This window comes from Chenopodium album, chromosome 22 (genome assembly GCF_948465745.1).
Source record: "Chenopodium album chromosome 22, dcCheAlbu1.1, whole genome shotgun sequence".
In the NCBI taxonomy this organism is placed as follows: Eukaryota; Viridiplantae; Streptophyta; class Magnoliopsida; order Caryophyllales; family Amaranthaceae; genus Chenopodium; species Chenopodium album.
Genome location: NC_137855.1, coordinates 2,624,589 through 2,641,758, shown reverse-complemented (window position 1 = coordinate 2,641,758; position 17,170 = coordinate 2,624,589). Strand labels below are relative to the sequence as shown.

At 36.2% G+C, this 17,170-nt stretch overlaps 3 protein-coding genes across 3 annotated transcripts; 1 reads left to right on the top strand and 2 right to left on the bottom strand.

The window, feature by feature from the left end:
* The first annotated feature begins 2,255 nt into the window (after positions 1 to 2,255).
* LOC145606212 (L-ascorbate oxidase homolog) lies at positions 2,256 to 4,810 on the top strand. The gene is made up of 4 exons (XM_081662255.1): positions 2,256 to 2,509; positions 2,700 to 3,305; positions 3,611 to 4,123; positions 4,510 to 4,810. The coding sequence occupies exons 1-4, from the start codon at positions 2,256 to 2,258 to the stop codon at positions 4,808 to 4,810; spliced, it is 1,674 nt and encodes a 557-aa protein (XP_081518381.1).
* Positions 4,811 to 6,068: 1,258 nt separating this feature from the next.
* On the bottom strand, positions 6,069 to 12,077 carry LOC145603627 (cyclin-dependent kinase C-1-like). The gene is made up of 12 exons (XM_081659573.1): positions 11,828 to 12,077; positions 9,896 to 9,977; positions 9,674 to 9,764; positions 9,537 to 9,566; positions 9,320 to 9,408; positions 9,161 to 9,233; positions 8,950 to 9,070; positions 8,684 to 8,801; positions 7,385 to 7,524; positions 7,231 to 7,288; positions 7,034 to 7,104; positions 6,069 to 6,916 (listed from the first exon to the last, which is right to left on the bottom strand). The coding sequence occupies exons 1-12, from the start codon at positions 11,935 to 11,937 to the stop codon at positions 6,391 to 6,393; spliced, it is 1,509 nt and encodes a 502-aa protein (XP_081515699.1). The 5' UTR covers positions 11,938 to 12,077; the 3' UTR covers positions 6,069 to 6,390.
* A 1,001-nt stretch (positions 12,078 to 13,078) lies between these two features.
* On the bottom strand, positions 13,079 to 16,944 carry LOC145605628 (RINT1-like protein MAG2L). The gene is made up of 4 exons (XM_081661699.1): positions 16,620 to 16,944; positions 16,406 to 16,510; positions 15,241 to 15,356; positions 13,079 to 15,084 (listed from the first exon to the last, which is right to left on the bottom strand). Exons 1-4 carry the CDS (start codon positions 16,903 to 16,905, stop codon positions 13,174 to 13,176), a joined length of 2,418 nt encoding a protein of 805 aa, XP_081517825.1. The 5' UTR covers positions 16,906 to 16,944; the 3' UTR covers positions 13,079 to 13,173.
* Between the last annotated feature and the right edge of the window lie 226 nt (positions 16,945 to 17,170).

Here is a 17,170-nt window from a genome sequence, read left to right as displayed (position 1 = left end):
ACGGGCATTTTATCAGCCCGTTACGAATAACGGGTTATTTGTAACGGGCACTTGAAACGCCCGTTACGAATAACTACTTATTCGTAACGGACAATGTAAGTGCCCGTTACGAATAAGTAGTTATTCGTAACGGACGGTGCCCGTTACGAATAATAATGGCCATCCGTAACGGCCGCATACGTAACGGACGCTGCCCGTTACGGATGGGCCCTTTTTGCCCGTTACGGATGGCCTTTTTTCCACTAGTGAGTGTTGAGTTGGGTTTTAGTTCAAGTTCAATTCCAATAATATCGATGTGCTCAAGTTGAACCTATATAATTACGCGTTCCATAATTTGATCAGCTTTATCAAGATTTAATTAAACCTATATATGAGTAATAGAGAACAAAAGGTATACAAGCTGAATCGGATTGTGGGTTTACAGATTTGTACCTGCATATAAGTTGAACAAAAGGCATATAAATTTTATTAAACCTTCCATGACTCGGGTATAGGTTCTAATTGGGTCGGGTACAAGTTCGAGTACAGATTGTTGTTGGGTCGGATTAAATCGGTTGACGGTTACTCTCAGGTCGGGAGCAGGTTCCGGTTCAGGTAAAAAACAACTGGATCAAATCGGTTGTTGGTTAACATATGGTTAGGTTAAGGTCGGGTTACAGGTCACTAGTTTCACCCCATTATCCGAGTACAGGTTGGGTTCAGATCATTGCCGATTCAGGTCGAGTTCTTGGATCGGGTCTGTTTTTAACGGCTCTAATGATTATTATGTTCAAAAGTTACAAATGCTTAAGTTAATTAAAGAGCAAAAATGACACATCTCGCGATCTTTTATCACAAACTCACGATGACTTGTTCTTTTACATATACATATGTTTTCTTTTACGTATGAAGTTGATTTATACTTATTACAAAGCATGAATTTTGAGGAGATCAAATTTGTTGTATACAAGTATACAATACACAACACTATTTTTTTTAGGTGTATAGTCGTATAGAGTCACGAACAGTGTTATGTAAACATATAGTATCTATATCTGCACATTTAATTTTTATATCAATATGTATGTAGTCTATAAAATTACAAACCCCAAATGTTTTCCTTATTTTTTTTTTGTTTTTATTTGTTTTGGAATAAACAACTCTTTATTCACTCCTCCAATCAATTCGTTTGTCTTTGAACGATGAAATCTCTCTCTTTCTCTCATCTTTTATTGTAATATGATCAAGGTTGCAAAATTGATAGCTTACAATGTATACATCACCCGAAAATTGTAATTACTGAAAGTAGGATTCAATCCTAATCGTAACTAGCCTCAATCAAATGAAGAAATAAACACTTTCATTGACTCAAAATATTAATGAATGAAGAAGTTTTCTAAATCTAAGCCGTCAACTCAGTTAAGCACCATTTGATATTCGTAAACTTCTCAAAATATCCAAAACTTATACTTTAATTTCCTCTGTCCCAAATTACTTGTTTTAAACCCAATTACTTAAAGTTTATGCACGTAAAAAACCAGGGAGATAATAAATAGATAGGTGAATGTGAGACCCAACTCGAAAAAAATGTACAAAATAAAGCAAGTAAATTGCGACACCAAAAAAACCAACAAAGTTCATTGGGTGAAGACTACTAATCTTAAACAAGAGACTGAGGAAATATAGGTAAGGCTACTACATACTTGTATATATATATAATTGGAGTGATTACTACGTAGTATAATTTATATGTTAATGATTTCACACAATTTGCAAATACTTCTTATGATACATTGGTTATTTATAAGTTTTTGGTCAAATTATAATGTATGATCATATGACTATATGAAGCCTTATTATTATGGATAACATTACTTATGATTAATTTTAATTTGAGTTTTTCGTCAAATTTTAATTTTTAGTTTTGATCGATTGCATGATAATTAAGATGGCATTTCATGTAAACTCGGTTGTAATTTTACAGACTAATACAGTTTTAGACAACTGTAGAAATTCTATGATTATTAATGGACAGATTAAAAGTTTGAAAAACCCAAAATAGAAGAAATATTGGAAGGGAGAACGTAATATTAGGAACATTACTAAATGAAATGCATGGAGTTAAAAACAGACATTATCAAGTTAACCAATATCTTGTTGTCATCACAAATCAAATTACCATTCTTCATATTTATAAATAAGTCAACAATCGAAGAAGATTAAAATTCAAAATTATTATCCTAGAGTGATCATCAAGATCTCTCGAAATTTTAAAGATGGGTAAAATAGCGATAATTTTCTCATCTTTACCATTTCTATTATGTACAATATTAATGGTAGCACAAGCTGAAGATCCATACTTGTACTTCGATTGGAAGGTTACGTATAGTACGCTTTCTCCCCTAGGCGTTCCTCAACAAGTTATTCTTATTAACGGGCAATTTCCAGGACCAAACTTGAATACCACCACCAACAACAATATTGTTGTCAATGTTTTTAACCAACTCGACGAGCCATTGTTGTTCACATGGTATGTATCTTCTTTAATTTGGTTCATTTTCTTTTGTAATTTCATCTTAAATTAGCACATCGCTAATTCCCTTCAACCTAATTAATTTTAAAATTGATCAAATATAGTAAGCATATATTAAGCACGGCCCACTTCAGCACAAATAAAATAAATTCCTAACATGTATCTTTCTCCTTTGAAATTGTTATAGGGCTGGGATCCAACAAAGAAAGAACTCATGGCAAGATGGTACACCGGGTACAATGTGCCCTATCCAACCGGGCACGAACTACACATATCGATTCCAAGTTAAAGATCAAATTGGTTCCTACTACTACTACCCAACCACCGGCTTCCTAAAGGCAGCCGGTGGGTATGGTGGGCTACGAGTAAACAGCCGTCTTCTCATCCCAGTTCCTTATGCTGATCCCGAGGATGACTACACAGTACTAATCGGGGATTGGTACAAACAAAGCCACAAAGCTCTTAGAAAGACCTTGGATCAAGGTAAGTCTATAGGCAGGCCAGACGGTGTCCTTATAAATGGGAAGCAAGGCAAGGTGGGTGATGAGAAAGAGGAGCCTCTCTTCACAATGAAGCCAGGAAAAACATACAAATATAGGATTTGTAATGTAGGGTTGAAGAATTCTCTTAACTTTAGAATCCAAGGTCACAAAATGAAGCTTGTTGAATTAGAGGGATCACACACGGTCCAAAATGAGTATGACTCTCTCGACGTTCATCTAGGCCAATGTTTCGGTGTTCTTGTCACTGCTAACCAAGACCCCAAGGACTACTACATGGTTGCATCCGTCAGGTAAACTAATTATCCTTTTTGAGATTAATCTAAGACCGCGCTAGGTATAAGAGTCACGTTCATTCAACCTTATATCTATGCAACATGCTATACACAACCAATTTTGGTACATAACACAAATAAATAAGAAGTGTATAGTGTATAATACGAATTCCCTTCATATTATACGAGTCATAAATTATGGGACAGAAGATTTTGACTCCGAAATTTAATACAAATATGTAACAACATTGTGGAGGTACATAATAGGATTTCACATACATAAAAATCTTAATATTTACACTAGTGTCTTTCTTTGTCCACAGGTTTACTAAGTACCACCTCCAAGCCACGGGGAAAATCCGATACACCAACGGTAAAGGTCCGGCTTCCAACGCCCTACCTGAGGCACCCACCGGCTGGGCTTGGTCCTTGAACCAATTCCGATCCTTCAGGTGGAACCTAACCGCAAGTGCAGCCAGGCCAAACCCTCAAGGATCATTCCATTATGGTCAAATCAACATCACTCGTACGGTTAAGCTCGCAACCACGGCCAACACTGTCGATGGCAAACTTCGATATGCTGTCAACAGTGTCTCCCACATTGACACCGTAACACCCTTGAAGCTGGCGGAGTACTACGAAGCCGCTGATAAGGTGTTTAAGTATGATAACATTGGCGACGATCCACCAAAAAACGTTGACCAACTTGACAAGATTACCCTTGCACCAATTGTGCTCAACTTCAAACATAGGGACTTTATTGAGGTCATCTTTGAGAATCATGAAAAGAGTGTTCAAACATTTCACTTGGCTGGATATTCCTTTTTCCCTGTCGCGTAAGTTTTCATATCACATACTTTCTCTATCTCATAATACACACGTGACATTTAAGACACACGCACAAATACATTTTAAAAATCTACTAGCACGTACATATATTCTTTAGGGTTCTTCTAACATTACTAATTATACTCTCTATGCACATGAAAGTTCGACTCACTTGACTTTTGCATGTCTGGCCTCTAATGCGCATCTCTACATGTGGTACATGATTTTTACCTTAATGTATCGATCAATATACATTTTTTTACCTTAAATGTATCGATCAATATACATTTGACTCTTTAGCATACATAGTCGAATCATGAACTAATTTTGAAGCATATATATACTCTATCGATAGATAATACATAATGACGCGATACTATTGAAATGATTACAGGATCGAAGTAGGAACATGGACTCCAGAGAAAAGGAAGAACTACAACTTATTGGATGCAGTAAGCAAGTACAACATACAAGTATACCCAAAATCATGGGCAGCAATCTTGTTGACATTCGACAACGTAGGGATGTGGAACGTAAGGAACGAGTGTATGGAGAGGGCATACTTAGGGCAACAACTCTACATTAGTGTTCCTACACCCGAACGTGTACTCCGGGATGAATACAACATCCCTGATAATGCTGTTCTTTGTGGCATTGTCAAAAATATGCCTAAGCCTAAACCTTACACGCCATAAACCTCTACTTAATTCGTGTTTTAATCTCATTCGTCAATCTTTTGTAGAAATTGTTTTTCCTGTTACAGTAACACCAACTAACGTACATGATGACAACAGTACCCTCTTTCACATTGTTGTCTAATTTTGGAGGCGAAGGTTTAGGTGACACTAAATCATGATCGAACAATGTTACTGTAAGGATAAAAAAAATTTCTAAATCTTTTGTATCGAAATTTTTTTTTTAATCCGAAGATAGTAATATAGTTAGATCGATTAACATGGGAGGTGCAATGGTACAAATTCGTCCGGAAAAGGTTGTTAAAAGGGTTTAAAGAAGAAGATTAATGAAGATTAAGTGAGGGTTGAGGCAGCATAATCATCATCTTGTATTTCTTGTGTTGATTATGCATTTATTTGTATCATTTCTTCCCAAAAAAAAAATGCATGTACTCCGTAATTAAAAGTAGATATTTACTTTGCATATCTTTCATTCTTTCTCTTGATTATCATCAATATTGTGCAACTTAATTTTGTAACTATCCTTTTGTAACTAAGAGATGTAATTTCGATCTTTAGCTCGATTATTAGAGGATTTAATACTCTAATAATCTAATTAGAGGATTGAAGTTTAGTGTTGGAACTTTCGATTAATTTTCACAAAAACATATACGCAAACAAGTAAAACTCGAGTTGCTATGGCTTGAATTAATAATAGGACACTCAATCAAGACTACTAGTCCTATATTGTTACTTCAAGCCACAACTCGAGTTCGAGTATAAGCACAAATTCCCTACAAATGTGCCCTCAATCAGTTATAGCTCATCAAACTACTATAAAACCTTCTCTTTTAACAGCTTAACTCGAAGCCTAAATACATATAATAAAGATGTACTAAAACTTTACTCCGAATCTTAAAATTCACACACTCAAAATAAATCATATAACACTAGAATGCAAAGATTCGAGAATGATTAGCGTAGGAACTAAGTAGGATCATGTGGAACCAAACTTAAGTATGAACCAATATGTTACCTTATGCAATGCAAAGACCACTCTAAATAGTCTGATGCCTTGAACAAACTAGAATTTTTTGCTTTCATAGACCATTTCAGGCACTATATTCTATGTCATACTTCATATGAATTTTAGTTATGACCACTACTTTCTCATCAATCGCCCTTGTGGCTCTCTAAACACCAAAAAAAAAAAAAAAAAAAAAAAAAAAAAAAAAAAAAAAAAAAACTACGTATTAAAACAGTAAGAGAATGGTGAAGCTACTCAGGAAACTCAGCAGGGATGGATAAGGGCATGGATCTTCTCACATAAAGCTCATTAACCAAAAAGAGAATCATTAATACATCAATATGACAACATATACTCCAGAACTCCCTGATTGTGCAAAATAACCTATACCAGTACATCAATAATCAAAAGATCCTGCAAATCTTTTTACCAGACTATATCTCAGCTTCACTGAAATTGCAGGGGTTGTCATCACCATCAGTCACCAGAGTATTTGCTAGCAAACCACAGCAGCTCTAGTAGCTCGATGCTCATTGCAAAGCATACAATTCTGTATCCTGTTGGGACTGTAAGATTACTGCTGCCAACCATGCGGCTGATTATGTTTCCTGCCCATCATGTTTGATCCTCGGCCAGCACCGGAACCATCATAAGGACCACCTTGCTGGTAATTTCGTCCACCATCATAACCACCTGAAGCACCACCTCGTGGGCCGGCAACTGGCATGCTACTTGGACCATATCCTTGTCCTCGTCCATGTTGCATGTACGGGCCACTGCCATAGCCTCTATCACCACCTTGATTTCCACGGTTAGGTCGATTACGTCCCCCACTAGGATTTCCACCCTGCGCATATCTAGAGGGTCCTCGTGGCTTCCCATGATGGCCAGGCCCAGAAGGAACAGAATGTTGAGAGCCATGCATGGGCTGATTAGGACCATCTTGCATCTGACCATGGGCTTGACCAGGCTGAATGGGCGCACGAGTATATAAAGGGGGATGCTGCAGTTTCTGACGTTTTGCAGCTTCCTCGTGTTGTCTTTGCTTTTGACGTTTCTGCTTTGTCTGGTATTCATGTGATGATTCGTATTTTGGTAAACTGTTTCACCAAAGAGTTGTGCTTAGTGAGGAACTAAAATAGCACGGAGTAAAACCCATTTTAGCATATCTTTTACATGCAAATGCTGAAAATTTTCATACAAAGGAGGAAAGGAACCTCTTAGGATCACAAGGCAAAGGATCAGTCCAAAAATACTCAGCATCAAGTGCATCTCTGGTAGATATCCTCTGTATCAACATCAACTAGAGATTTTAAAAGGTGGGATAAAACATAAAAATAAATGCTGGTCTTGTTAATTGTTGTAAAGCAATAACCAACCAATTGTTAATAAAGGTAAACCCGCATTTTCATACCTGTGCAGGATCAAGAATCAGCATCTTCTCCAGCAACTCCAAAGCATGCCGATCAAGGCTACCACCAAAAAAAAAAAAAAATAAATAAATAATAAAATTGTGTTATATTTATGTTAACAACTTTATTCACAATTTTTGCAACACCCAAACTTACAGTCTAAAATGATCCCAAAGGCGCTTCTTCAATGGCCTGTTTGGTTTGAAATTGCTATACCAAGGTAGTTTTGTGACCCCAGGCCAGTTGGAGTCATCTGGCGCTCCACACAGCTCAAAGATCTTACTTATTTGCTCTGGCTAAAATATACCAAAGCACACAATAACAAAAACATAGAATATAATGATTAGCAAATATTACAAGGAAGCAGGCCCCCAAATATCATAGGTTTGCATTTCAGGACTGAAAGTGCCACATTACATGGTAGGAAAAGCATGGTGCACGCATCATAATGCTACAGTACACTCAAGTTAAAGTTCGTCCCTGCAGTCAAGAATAGCTCCTGAACAAAGCACGAGACTAACCTACATAACTAGGAATAGACACACTTTTTCACTCAAACTCCCTTTCTTTTTACCACTATATTATGATGGTGAGATTGTGAGACAAGAAAAATACATTATGGAACCAGAATCTGAATCCTAAAAAAAGTTATAAATTATAGCGCATGGTATACCAGCAATCAAGACATCAGCAAGATACCAATTTTCAAAAGTAGACTAAAACCTACCCCCCCACCCCCCCCCCCACCCCCTCCCCCCTACCCAATCCCAAATAAAAAATAAGGGTAGAAGATATAATCAAGAAAGCTGTTAAACCTCCAAAGACATAGCTGGAACTAGCTAGAAGAGACTAGCTATGAGGACAGCTAACATAGCATATGCCCTTTGAACATATAGATTTTCAATGACTTTTTTACCACAATACTTTGGCACCTATATGTTGCATTCCAGGACAAGGCAGCATAACCTTAAAGAATCAGAATACAACTCTCCTTACCCAGTCAGGAAAAAAAATTTGTTTTCACTAATTCCTGTAAAAGGTAAATCATCTTATTTTTCAGCAGTACAGGAAAAATAGAAAAACTCCATCCACATAATGAGAAAAAGACACACACTAGCCATTCTAGCAATATTGCAAAATCAATTACTGTAATAACTTGGTCTGTAATCAGTACACGTTCACCCTAACTTCATCAGCTATTGGGGAGAACCAAAAGTCACTGAGAAATACAAAAAGATCATGAAGGAAATGCAAAATTATTTAGTGAATACATGATGATAACCTCAGAGACCAGTAAGGGCAGCAACAAGTAATATTTGTCCATTTTTATACAAGAAAAGGCAGAAACTACCCAAACTGACTGACCCTTTTCTGGTAAAGTGGTAAGTACTAAGTGATAGATTTAAATTATACAGAGTATATATACATTTATAAGTGAGATAAGGGCTGCTTTACCTCATCTTTCCCAGAAAATAAAGGTTTCCCATCAAGAAGCTCTGCAAAGATACAGCCTACTGACCACATATCAACAGCAGGACCATACTTAGTACTGCCAAGTAGCAGCTCAGGAGGTCTGCAACAGTTAACATACATCAGCAATTGATCTAGAATAGGATTTTGAAAGAAATCCAAATGAATTTTGATTATGTATTCAAACAAAATTTACTAAGACTTTAAGAGATACAATTATTAATTTATAATTCAATAAAACAAATATATACCTATACCACAGGGTAATGACACGATTGGTAAGATTTCCATTATGCTCATTTGCAAAAAACCGAGCAAGGCCAAAATCTGCAAGCTTCAAAGTTCCCTTGTTATCTATAAGAAGATTTGCACCTGGCATTACAAACAGCATATATATCAATATTAATCCACGTATATGTGCAGTGCCAATCAGGAAACAGAGAATATCTGCTTCATTGAGACCTTTTATATCACGATGCAGCACTTTGTTCACATGACAATAGTGAAGTCCCATCAAAAGCTGTCTCATATAGCACTGAAGTCCAAAAAAAACATCACTACTAATTTGTTTTAAAAAATCATGTATTCTTATAATTAATTCTTTGAGAAGGATCCCCATACCTTGATCTGTGGAACAGAAAATATCGAAGCACAACGGGCAAGGCCAGCTAAATCATGATCCATGTACTCAAAGACCATGTAAATGCCACCTTTATATAGATAATTAACAGAAGGAAGCACACAAATTTCATTTAGACAAAAATAATGAAAAATGTTATAACGTGGGCGCCAAAATATGAAAAGTACAAGGCACTGCTACAGTGCCACATATACTTGCCTGGCCTCCCTTGCTCATCTTTCTCTTGACCTGGAGAAAAAACATGCCATCAGAAAACGATCGATCCATGTATGCATAATAATTATCCAAAATATATTTAGGTGACAGCAATACTGTTGACAGCCAATATATCTCACCTGGAGAAGCCACAATCTCTTTTAACTTGACTACATTTTCATGTTGCAGCTTCTGCAGAATTTTGATTTCACGAATGGCAGTGATCGGAAACTGGAAAACCAATAAAATGAATTACACATCTTGTAGACTAAGCACTGAGCATTGCTTCTTAATGCATAATAATATTTCAAATTTATTAAGTTTGACAGTCAACATAGATTGTTTGTTGCCGGAACGCATACCCCTTCCTTTTCATTCTCCATTCTAATTTTCTTTAAAGCAACAGTTTCCCCAGTTTGAATTTCTGTAGCCTTGTACACTTGCCTGCAAGTAGAAGAAAAAGAAAAACATAGGTAGTTCATTCATACATTGTTTATACACTGATACAGGAAGGAGAAAGCAAAGAAATTAATACTAACTTCAATGCAAATTAGAACCATGATAGTGAGTAAGAGTAATGGAGAAAATATGATGTAAGACAAAAGATCATCTATGGTTCCAGGAGAAGCTAGAGGAAAGGTAGGCTAATATCAGGTAGTTACCATACACATACACAAATGAAAAGTAACAAACAAAAATTGAAAAGCCTGTCCAACCAAGTTGAACAAACCGGATGCCATACATATCAACATACAATAGCAAGTTCTTTAGTCTGGTCTTACATTTACAATCATGAAGGAATTCTCTAACCACAGTTTCTACCAATACATTTGACTACGTTAGTGTGACCAAAAAGTATTGCCACAAAGCCTGCAATAATCATAATCTCCATCCTGTCAAGACAGATCCTACTATGGTACTCGGACTCTTCATTTTACCTCATGTACCAGTGTCGGACCCTCGACACTTGGACATGGGTATGACACCCGGACACTTCACTTTTAGTTCAAAATCATGGAATTTTTTCACAAAATAGCCGAGTCGGACGCTTGGACACGTACCCATGTTGGACATGAGCACATTACATGTGGATTCTTCAACAAAATGATTAGGAATTTGGGATAGCTATGTATAAGCTCTCTAAATTCTGAACAAAGCCCATGAATAGGCCTGACAAATGTTATAGGTTTCAGGTGCTATGTCAGGGTAAAAGAAATGTACTCTATTCTACCACTACCCCAGTCACACTGCAAATTGATTGACCAGCCAAGTCAGAAGTTACTAACATAACATCTTATTAGTTTCCTTTAAATTTGTTTAGGAAAATTTTCTAGTGCAAAATTAATCACCCAACATAGAAATGTTACAAATCTCAATCAAATTAAGTTGAGAAAAGTAAAGAAGCAACTGTTTCACTTAGAATGAAATCTCAGTAATACCTGGAATCTACACCTAATTACAATTGAGAAAAGTAAAGAAGCAACTGTTTCACTAAGAATGAAATCTCAGTAATACCTGGAATCTACACCTAATTACAGTTGCTTCTTATGTTTTAGAACATACCTACCTAAACTCCCAACATTCAATTATCATAGAATAAGATGAACATCTAAAAGCTTCCCCTTTCTCTAGCCATCTCATCCGCCAATTCCCATCCCTTCACCTTTTGATCCACCCCGTCTCAGCCCGATCCCATTCACCTATTCCATCTCCTGATCACCTGCCTCTTGCTAGCTAATTCGCAACCAAACACACCACCACCACTGTTTCTCTTTGAGCATACACCACATCCTAGACCCCAGTTATGGCCAAGGCAAACTCATGCATCTTTCGCAACCCACAATTCCACACCTTAAGAATTTTAAGATAATTTGATAAACCTCAACTAACAAATCTAAGAAATACCCAGATATATAAAAAAATAAAAAATAAATAAAAACAATACAATATCAAAGCCTAAAATCTCCATCGCTATAATCTTTAATTCCTGTCCAAAATGGAAAACACCACAAAAAGGGTTTCAGCATCAAACTATTGCAGTCCTACAATTTTACTACCTCTATTCGCCAATTAAACCCAAATTTTATCTAAAAAAACCCTAATAATGCAAAATCACACATTTTAATTTCATAATAAATAAAATTTCATTCTTGTGAAACCCTACTTAAGTATACCAGATCAACAATTAGGCAATCAAAACAAGTATAAACAAAACAGCCCAGAAATCAACAACATGATCGAAACTCAAAACCAAAATCAAAAATTGAAAAAATAGGGAGAAGAAAGATGATTACGCGTAAGTGCCTTCTCCAATTTGTTCCAATTTCTGAAAACAATCGACGCTTCGGGAGCCATAGGAAGGTAACTCCTGCAAATTGATTTGACCAATAGAAGCAACCGCCATTAAATTAGGGTTTGTGGGAAGAAGAAGAGAGAAGAGAGAGAGTGGAATTGGGGAATTTCTATGGCATGCTGAAACTAGTAGTCTACCAGAAGTGGTGAAGAAGATGCTAAATAAATCGGAAAATAAAAACAAAAATATAAAACAAAAAAAAGATGGACCTAAATAAATACCTTTTGCCTTTTCTTTTGTTATGGATCATTGTTAAAGTCGGTAAAGCCCATAAAAGAATAATCCATACAAAGGGTACGTTTGGCAACGATATGTAAGACAATATTCGAAAACGAGGGGAAACTGACAAGTTAATTGATGGTACTAATAAGTTCATAGCCGAAGTTAATAAGTTAGTTGTTAAATGCATCTTAAGGTACTCAAAGTAACATATCTCGCTTTAAATTACTTGAAATTTTGCTTAAGTTGCTTTTCAAAATTTTTAATTAATCAATTAAGGTGTCTGAAATGTATTGTCAAACATATTCAGAGTTATCTTTCAACAAACATTGTTGACGTTAAGTGTATATATTATGGATAATGGATGGATTAATGTTGTTCATTATTGTGAAATGTTTGACATAATAATTAACATATCAAAATGTCATGTAACGATTATATTTTAAAATTAAAATTAAGATGTATTACTTTGTTTCAGTAGCTAGAGGGGATCATCAAAAATTCAAAACACCGTGATCTACTATCAAACTCATCCCATTTCGCCAAGTTTAGACTGTATCCATATCGATTTCGAGATCTTCAACTTAATGATTCAATGAAAGTTACACACTCAATATAATGTCATGCCTTGAAAAGGACTAAATGCCCAGTCTTTATCACGAGAATTTTAAGTCACACACTCACATGTTTAGCGTCACTTGTGAAATCCCATGGCAGGTCCAAGAGGAATCTTATAGAAATCGATTGATGAATCAGACTCCCACGCTTTTATGAAGCAATTTATCAAAGAGAAATGTAATACAAGTACATAATGATCACCAATTTACTATGTATCTATGCACAAATACTTCTGGAAATCTAATAAGGTGGGATAGAATTAAGATGAAAGTTAGCATAGTTATGTAAGTTATGGTACATAAACACTTGAAAATGTAACGGCATTCAAGGCAAGATCTTTGATTGCCTACTGCTGAGCAGCCAATAATCTATAGTGATGCTTACTGCTCATATACTCAGACCGAATTCGGATGAAAAGGAAGAGTAAACAGAATTTCTGACTCAGATTTTTCATACTATAAATGTTCTGCTATTCAATATCTGTAATGTCTGATCTACAGATAAGCTGGTTATACTATAAGTTAACAAACAATCAGAACTTTTTGCATGGTTGATGAGATTAGACTTCAAATCCTCCGCCTCCTTCGTACCCAATTTCAAGAGCTTTAGCAGGTCCCTGATGCATGGGAAAAATGCTTCTGGTCGAGCACATAAAGTCTTGAAAGCAAAGAACAAACCTTGCATATCAACTATCAACTGTTTAGCTCCCCTATCTGAGAATCTGACATTAAGAGAGAGAAGACTGCGAAATGTGAAATGGTCAAGTCCATCAGCTATACTTCTCCATGTATCCAAGAAATCATTAACATTAAGATTTTCTTTTAGCAGAAGAAGCCGGCTTCTCAAGTAATCCAGCGCTCCAACAAGATCATCAGATATAGTTGTCTCCCCTTCAGTAACTTGCTCAAATTGTTCCACATCATGGAAGTAATAGTACGAGTGAGTTTCAAACTGGTGAAGAACATGAGTGATTAACTCCATGAGCCAAGTGGTCTCCATCTCAATTAAGTTGTCGATCTCTTCTTCAAAGAAGCAACCGCTATTTGCTGCATCAAACTTAGGATCGACATTTAGTCCCTTTTCAGCAAGTCTCAATTCCAAAAGATCAACATCATCACTCCATTCTAGTAATTTGAATTCAGAAAACCTGGCTGCATTGATCAAATGACAGACTCTAACTATACTCTCTTTAGCATCATAAACAGAAAAGTCAGCACTCTTACGCCTTGAAAGCAAAAGTTTAAAGAAGCGCCAGAGGAATTTGCCAGGTGCTGATCGAATGAACTGTATTCGACGTGCAGTACCTGGCAGAGTCTGACAACGCTGGATCATTTCCCAGGCTGTCTTAAGAGCATATTCTGTAGCTAAAGGAGCTTTATGATCTTCTCTTGTAGATAGAAAATACTGATCAATTTCTGTCTTTGCTTTATGATCAGTACACCAAGCTCGCTCATCCTTCAGTTCTGGTTTTAGTTTTTTCCATGCATCCTTTAGCTCTATCTTAGCCCATATATGGAGCCAATCAGGTCTATCACAAAATGCAAACAAAGCTGACATATTTCTTAAAGAACCCGGAAAAAGATATGTTTCTGAACTGATGAATGATTGCATTCGTTTATCAAATCTTACAATTTCATCAATCAGGTGAAGCCAAGAAGAAATAGCATCTGATTTAGTGTTTTTCTCTTTGTATCTCTCAGCAAGAAGAGGGAACACATTTTTTCCCAAGAATCCAGAGAGAACTTGCACCATTGCCGACACCCAAGCTTCCTTAGCACTACAACTGACTATCCTTGCCTCATCAATTAAAGGCTGCAAAACATCATCCACTCCTTCAATAAAATCACGTGTAATTTTATAAACAAGAGCAAACATTAGCTCAGGCTGATTAATCCATTTGAGCAAATGATGCTCAATCCTTGATGCTATCGAAGACACCAATTCATCGATGGCCCAAAGCCCTAGAGTTTCTTCTTTCTTTTGTCCCAACAAAATTAGGTGTCGTTCTTCCCTCTGCAACTGCACATGCTGCAATGCACAAAGTGCTAGAAAACTTTGAGAATAGCTCTGTTTCTTTTCTCCTTCCATGAGAACTAAAGGATTTGGGATGCCTGTAGCCTCCCCATGTTGTGTGCTTGATGCCAAAAATTTGGGAGGCCATCCTAGAGAAGCGAGAAGATTCCGATGATCAGCAATTACCTGAGGCCTAAGCACGCTCAAAGTCTTACCCACTCTGGTATCAACAGCCTTCAAAAGGTTGCACCACTGAGGATGATCTTTCAGTAAACCCAACAGAAGTTCCTCAATATTGCTAATGGCCTTCACGGCCCTCTGAACATTGTCCAACTTTGTGTGAAAATGCTGAAATTTCATAAACAGAAGGACATTAATTTGCAGCTGTCCCAGTGCCTCTTTTCTTCAATTTTGCATCTTATTTTGAAAAATATAATGCTTATCATTCCAAGTCTACATGCACATACAGGAAAGGAGAGAGTACAGAGCAAAGTCGATCATTACTCCTGGGATTGATGGACTTGGATCAAGTTTTGAGAAAGTATATCCAGTGCGACGATTCAAAGCAGATACAGCATCCTCAAGATCACCAACCAGTGTTTCCAACTTTAGCGCAATCCCTACATTTAGTCATAATTAGCAACAACTTCAGCAGGCATGCAGCTAACAAATTGTCTAATTATCCCTTAGTGAGAAGGTAACAAAATCTCGTTTGCTGGGGTGCATCTTATAGGAGCACTCATAATGTCAAACATGCAGGAAAGATAACAAAGCAAAAATAGAGAGAATTCAAGCATTACTTTGACCTTTGATTTTTCTGAAATGTCCTTGACAAAGCATGTGGGCATATATTGCAAAACTAGGTATGACATTGCACACTTGCACCAATATATTACATTTTGACAATAGTTAAAAAAAGATAAGCTTTATTGTTTCAAATGCAATACTACGTATTAACAAACATTAGACAGACCACATGAGGAGTTCTTATCTAACACCAAATATACATGAATCATAGACTAATGACTCTACCACTGACACAATGGATCACTTGATTTCAAAAATTGAGATGTCAGATGTTCAATAATCAAGGCTCCTAATTTCATTACAAGAAAAGGCAACACCACAAAACAGGGTTAATCTAAGTCTAGGTTACCTAACCCAATACATAACCTCCCGATGACCAAACATGCTTATCATCCAAAGACAAGCCAGATATATACTACACATCGATAATACAAGTGATATGTAATACGTACTAGAATAGCCCAAAACACAGGATTCCAATAACTATAAAAACTTCACAAGCTATTGCCAGGTCCTATACATTACACGTTTACAGTCGTATATAACGTTTCACAGACGATAACTAGCAGGATTAAGCCAGTAATATGTCAATATTGCGAAAAGGGACAAATCTAAACACACCAAAATAGAAAGGAATATAATCTCTGAGCAATTGCCAATGTTAAAAGATAGAACTTAACCATAAATAAACAGGCACTCACATCATCTAAATTCTAAAGGCATCATATCATCAAATGTAGAAAAGCAGAAAATCAGAGAAATTAAGAAATCATGTTCACAATTCTAAAAAAAACCCACCTTTCAAAATCCAAAATATCTAAAAAAAAAAAAACAAAAAGACAAAGAAATTACCAAAACCCACCTGCGTAATCACGTATGCTATCAATCCGCCGCAACTCTCTCGCAATGTATTGCAAATCCTTGCCTACAATCTTCTCAATCCTCCTACTTTCAGCCCTATTTCCATCTATCAAACAAAATTAAAATCTGGGTTAAATCTAAAAGTTGATAATTTCAAATTATTACAACAAACAAACAATTAAAAGAGAATTTGTGAATTTGAAAATAAAACTTACAGTAGGAAGATTTAATGCTGAGATTTTCCAAATTAATGGTAAAATCTTGTAGAGAGGATTTGGCGCGAATTGAACGAGAACCCCATGAAATTAACAATTTACCAAGAGTATTGTGGAGATTTTGGAGATGGATTTGAAGGTGGGAAGAATTTGTATTGAGTTCAGATGTTAGATCTTCAAAGTTTGAAGGGTTCAACCCTAGATTATTGATAAACCCTAATATATTTTCTGGGATTTCATTGAGTTTGGGAAGAACATCAACATCTTCCTCACTCAATTTTTCCATTTTTTATTACACTGGATTTTGCTTGTCTTTTTCGGTGCTTTTTCCAGTGGTGAATTTGTTTTAGAATATGCGCAATGGTGTGACATTTTTATTGCACTCCAAAAAATTTTAAAAACAAAGAGGAAAAATTACATTGGCGGTGGAATTCATTAATTCAAATGGGTATTTGAGAGGGGTCGGTCTATTATTCTTATCGTAAGAAAAAAAAACTACAATGGACTGGTATAATTTGTGTTCCGCCCGGTGCACCATTTGGGCTAATTCG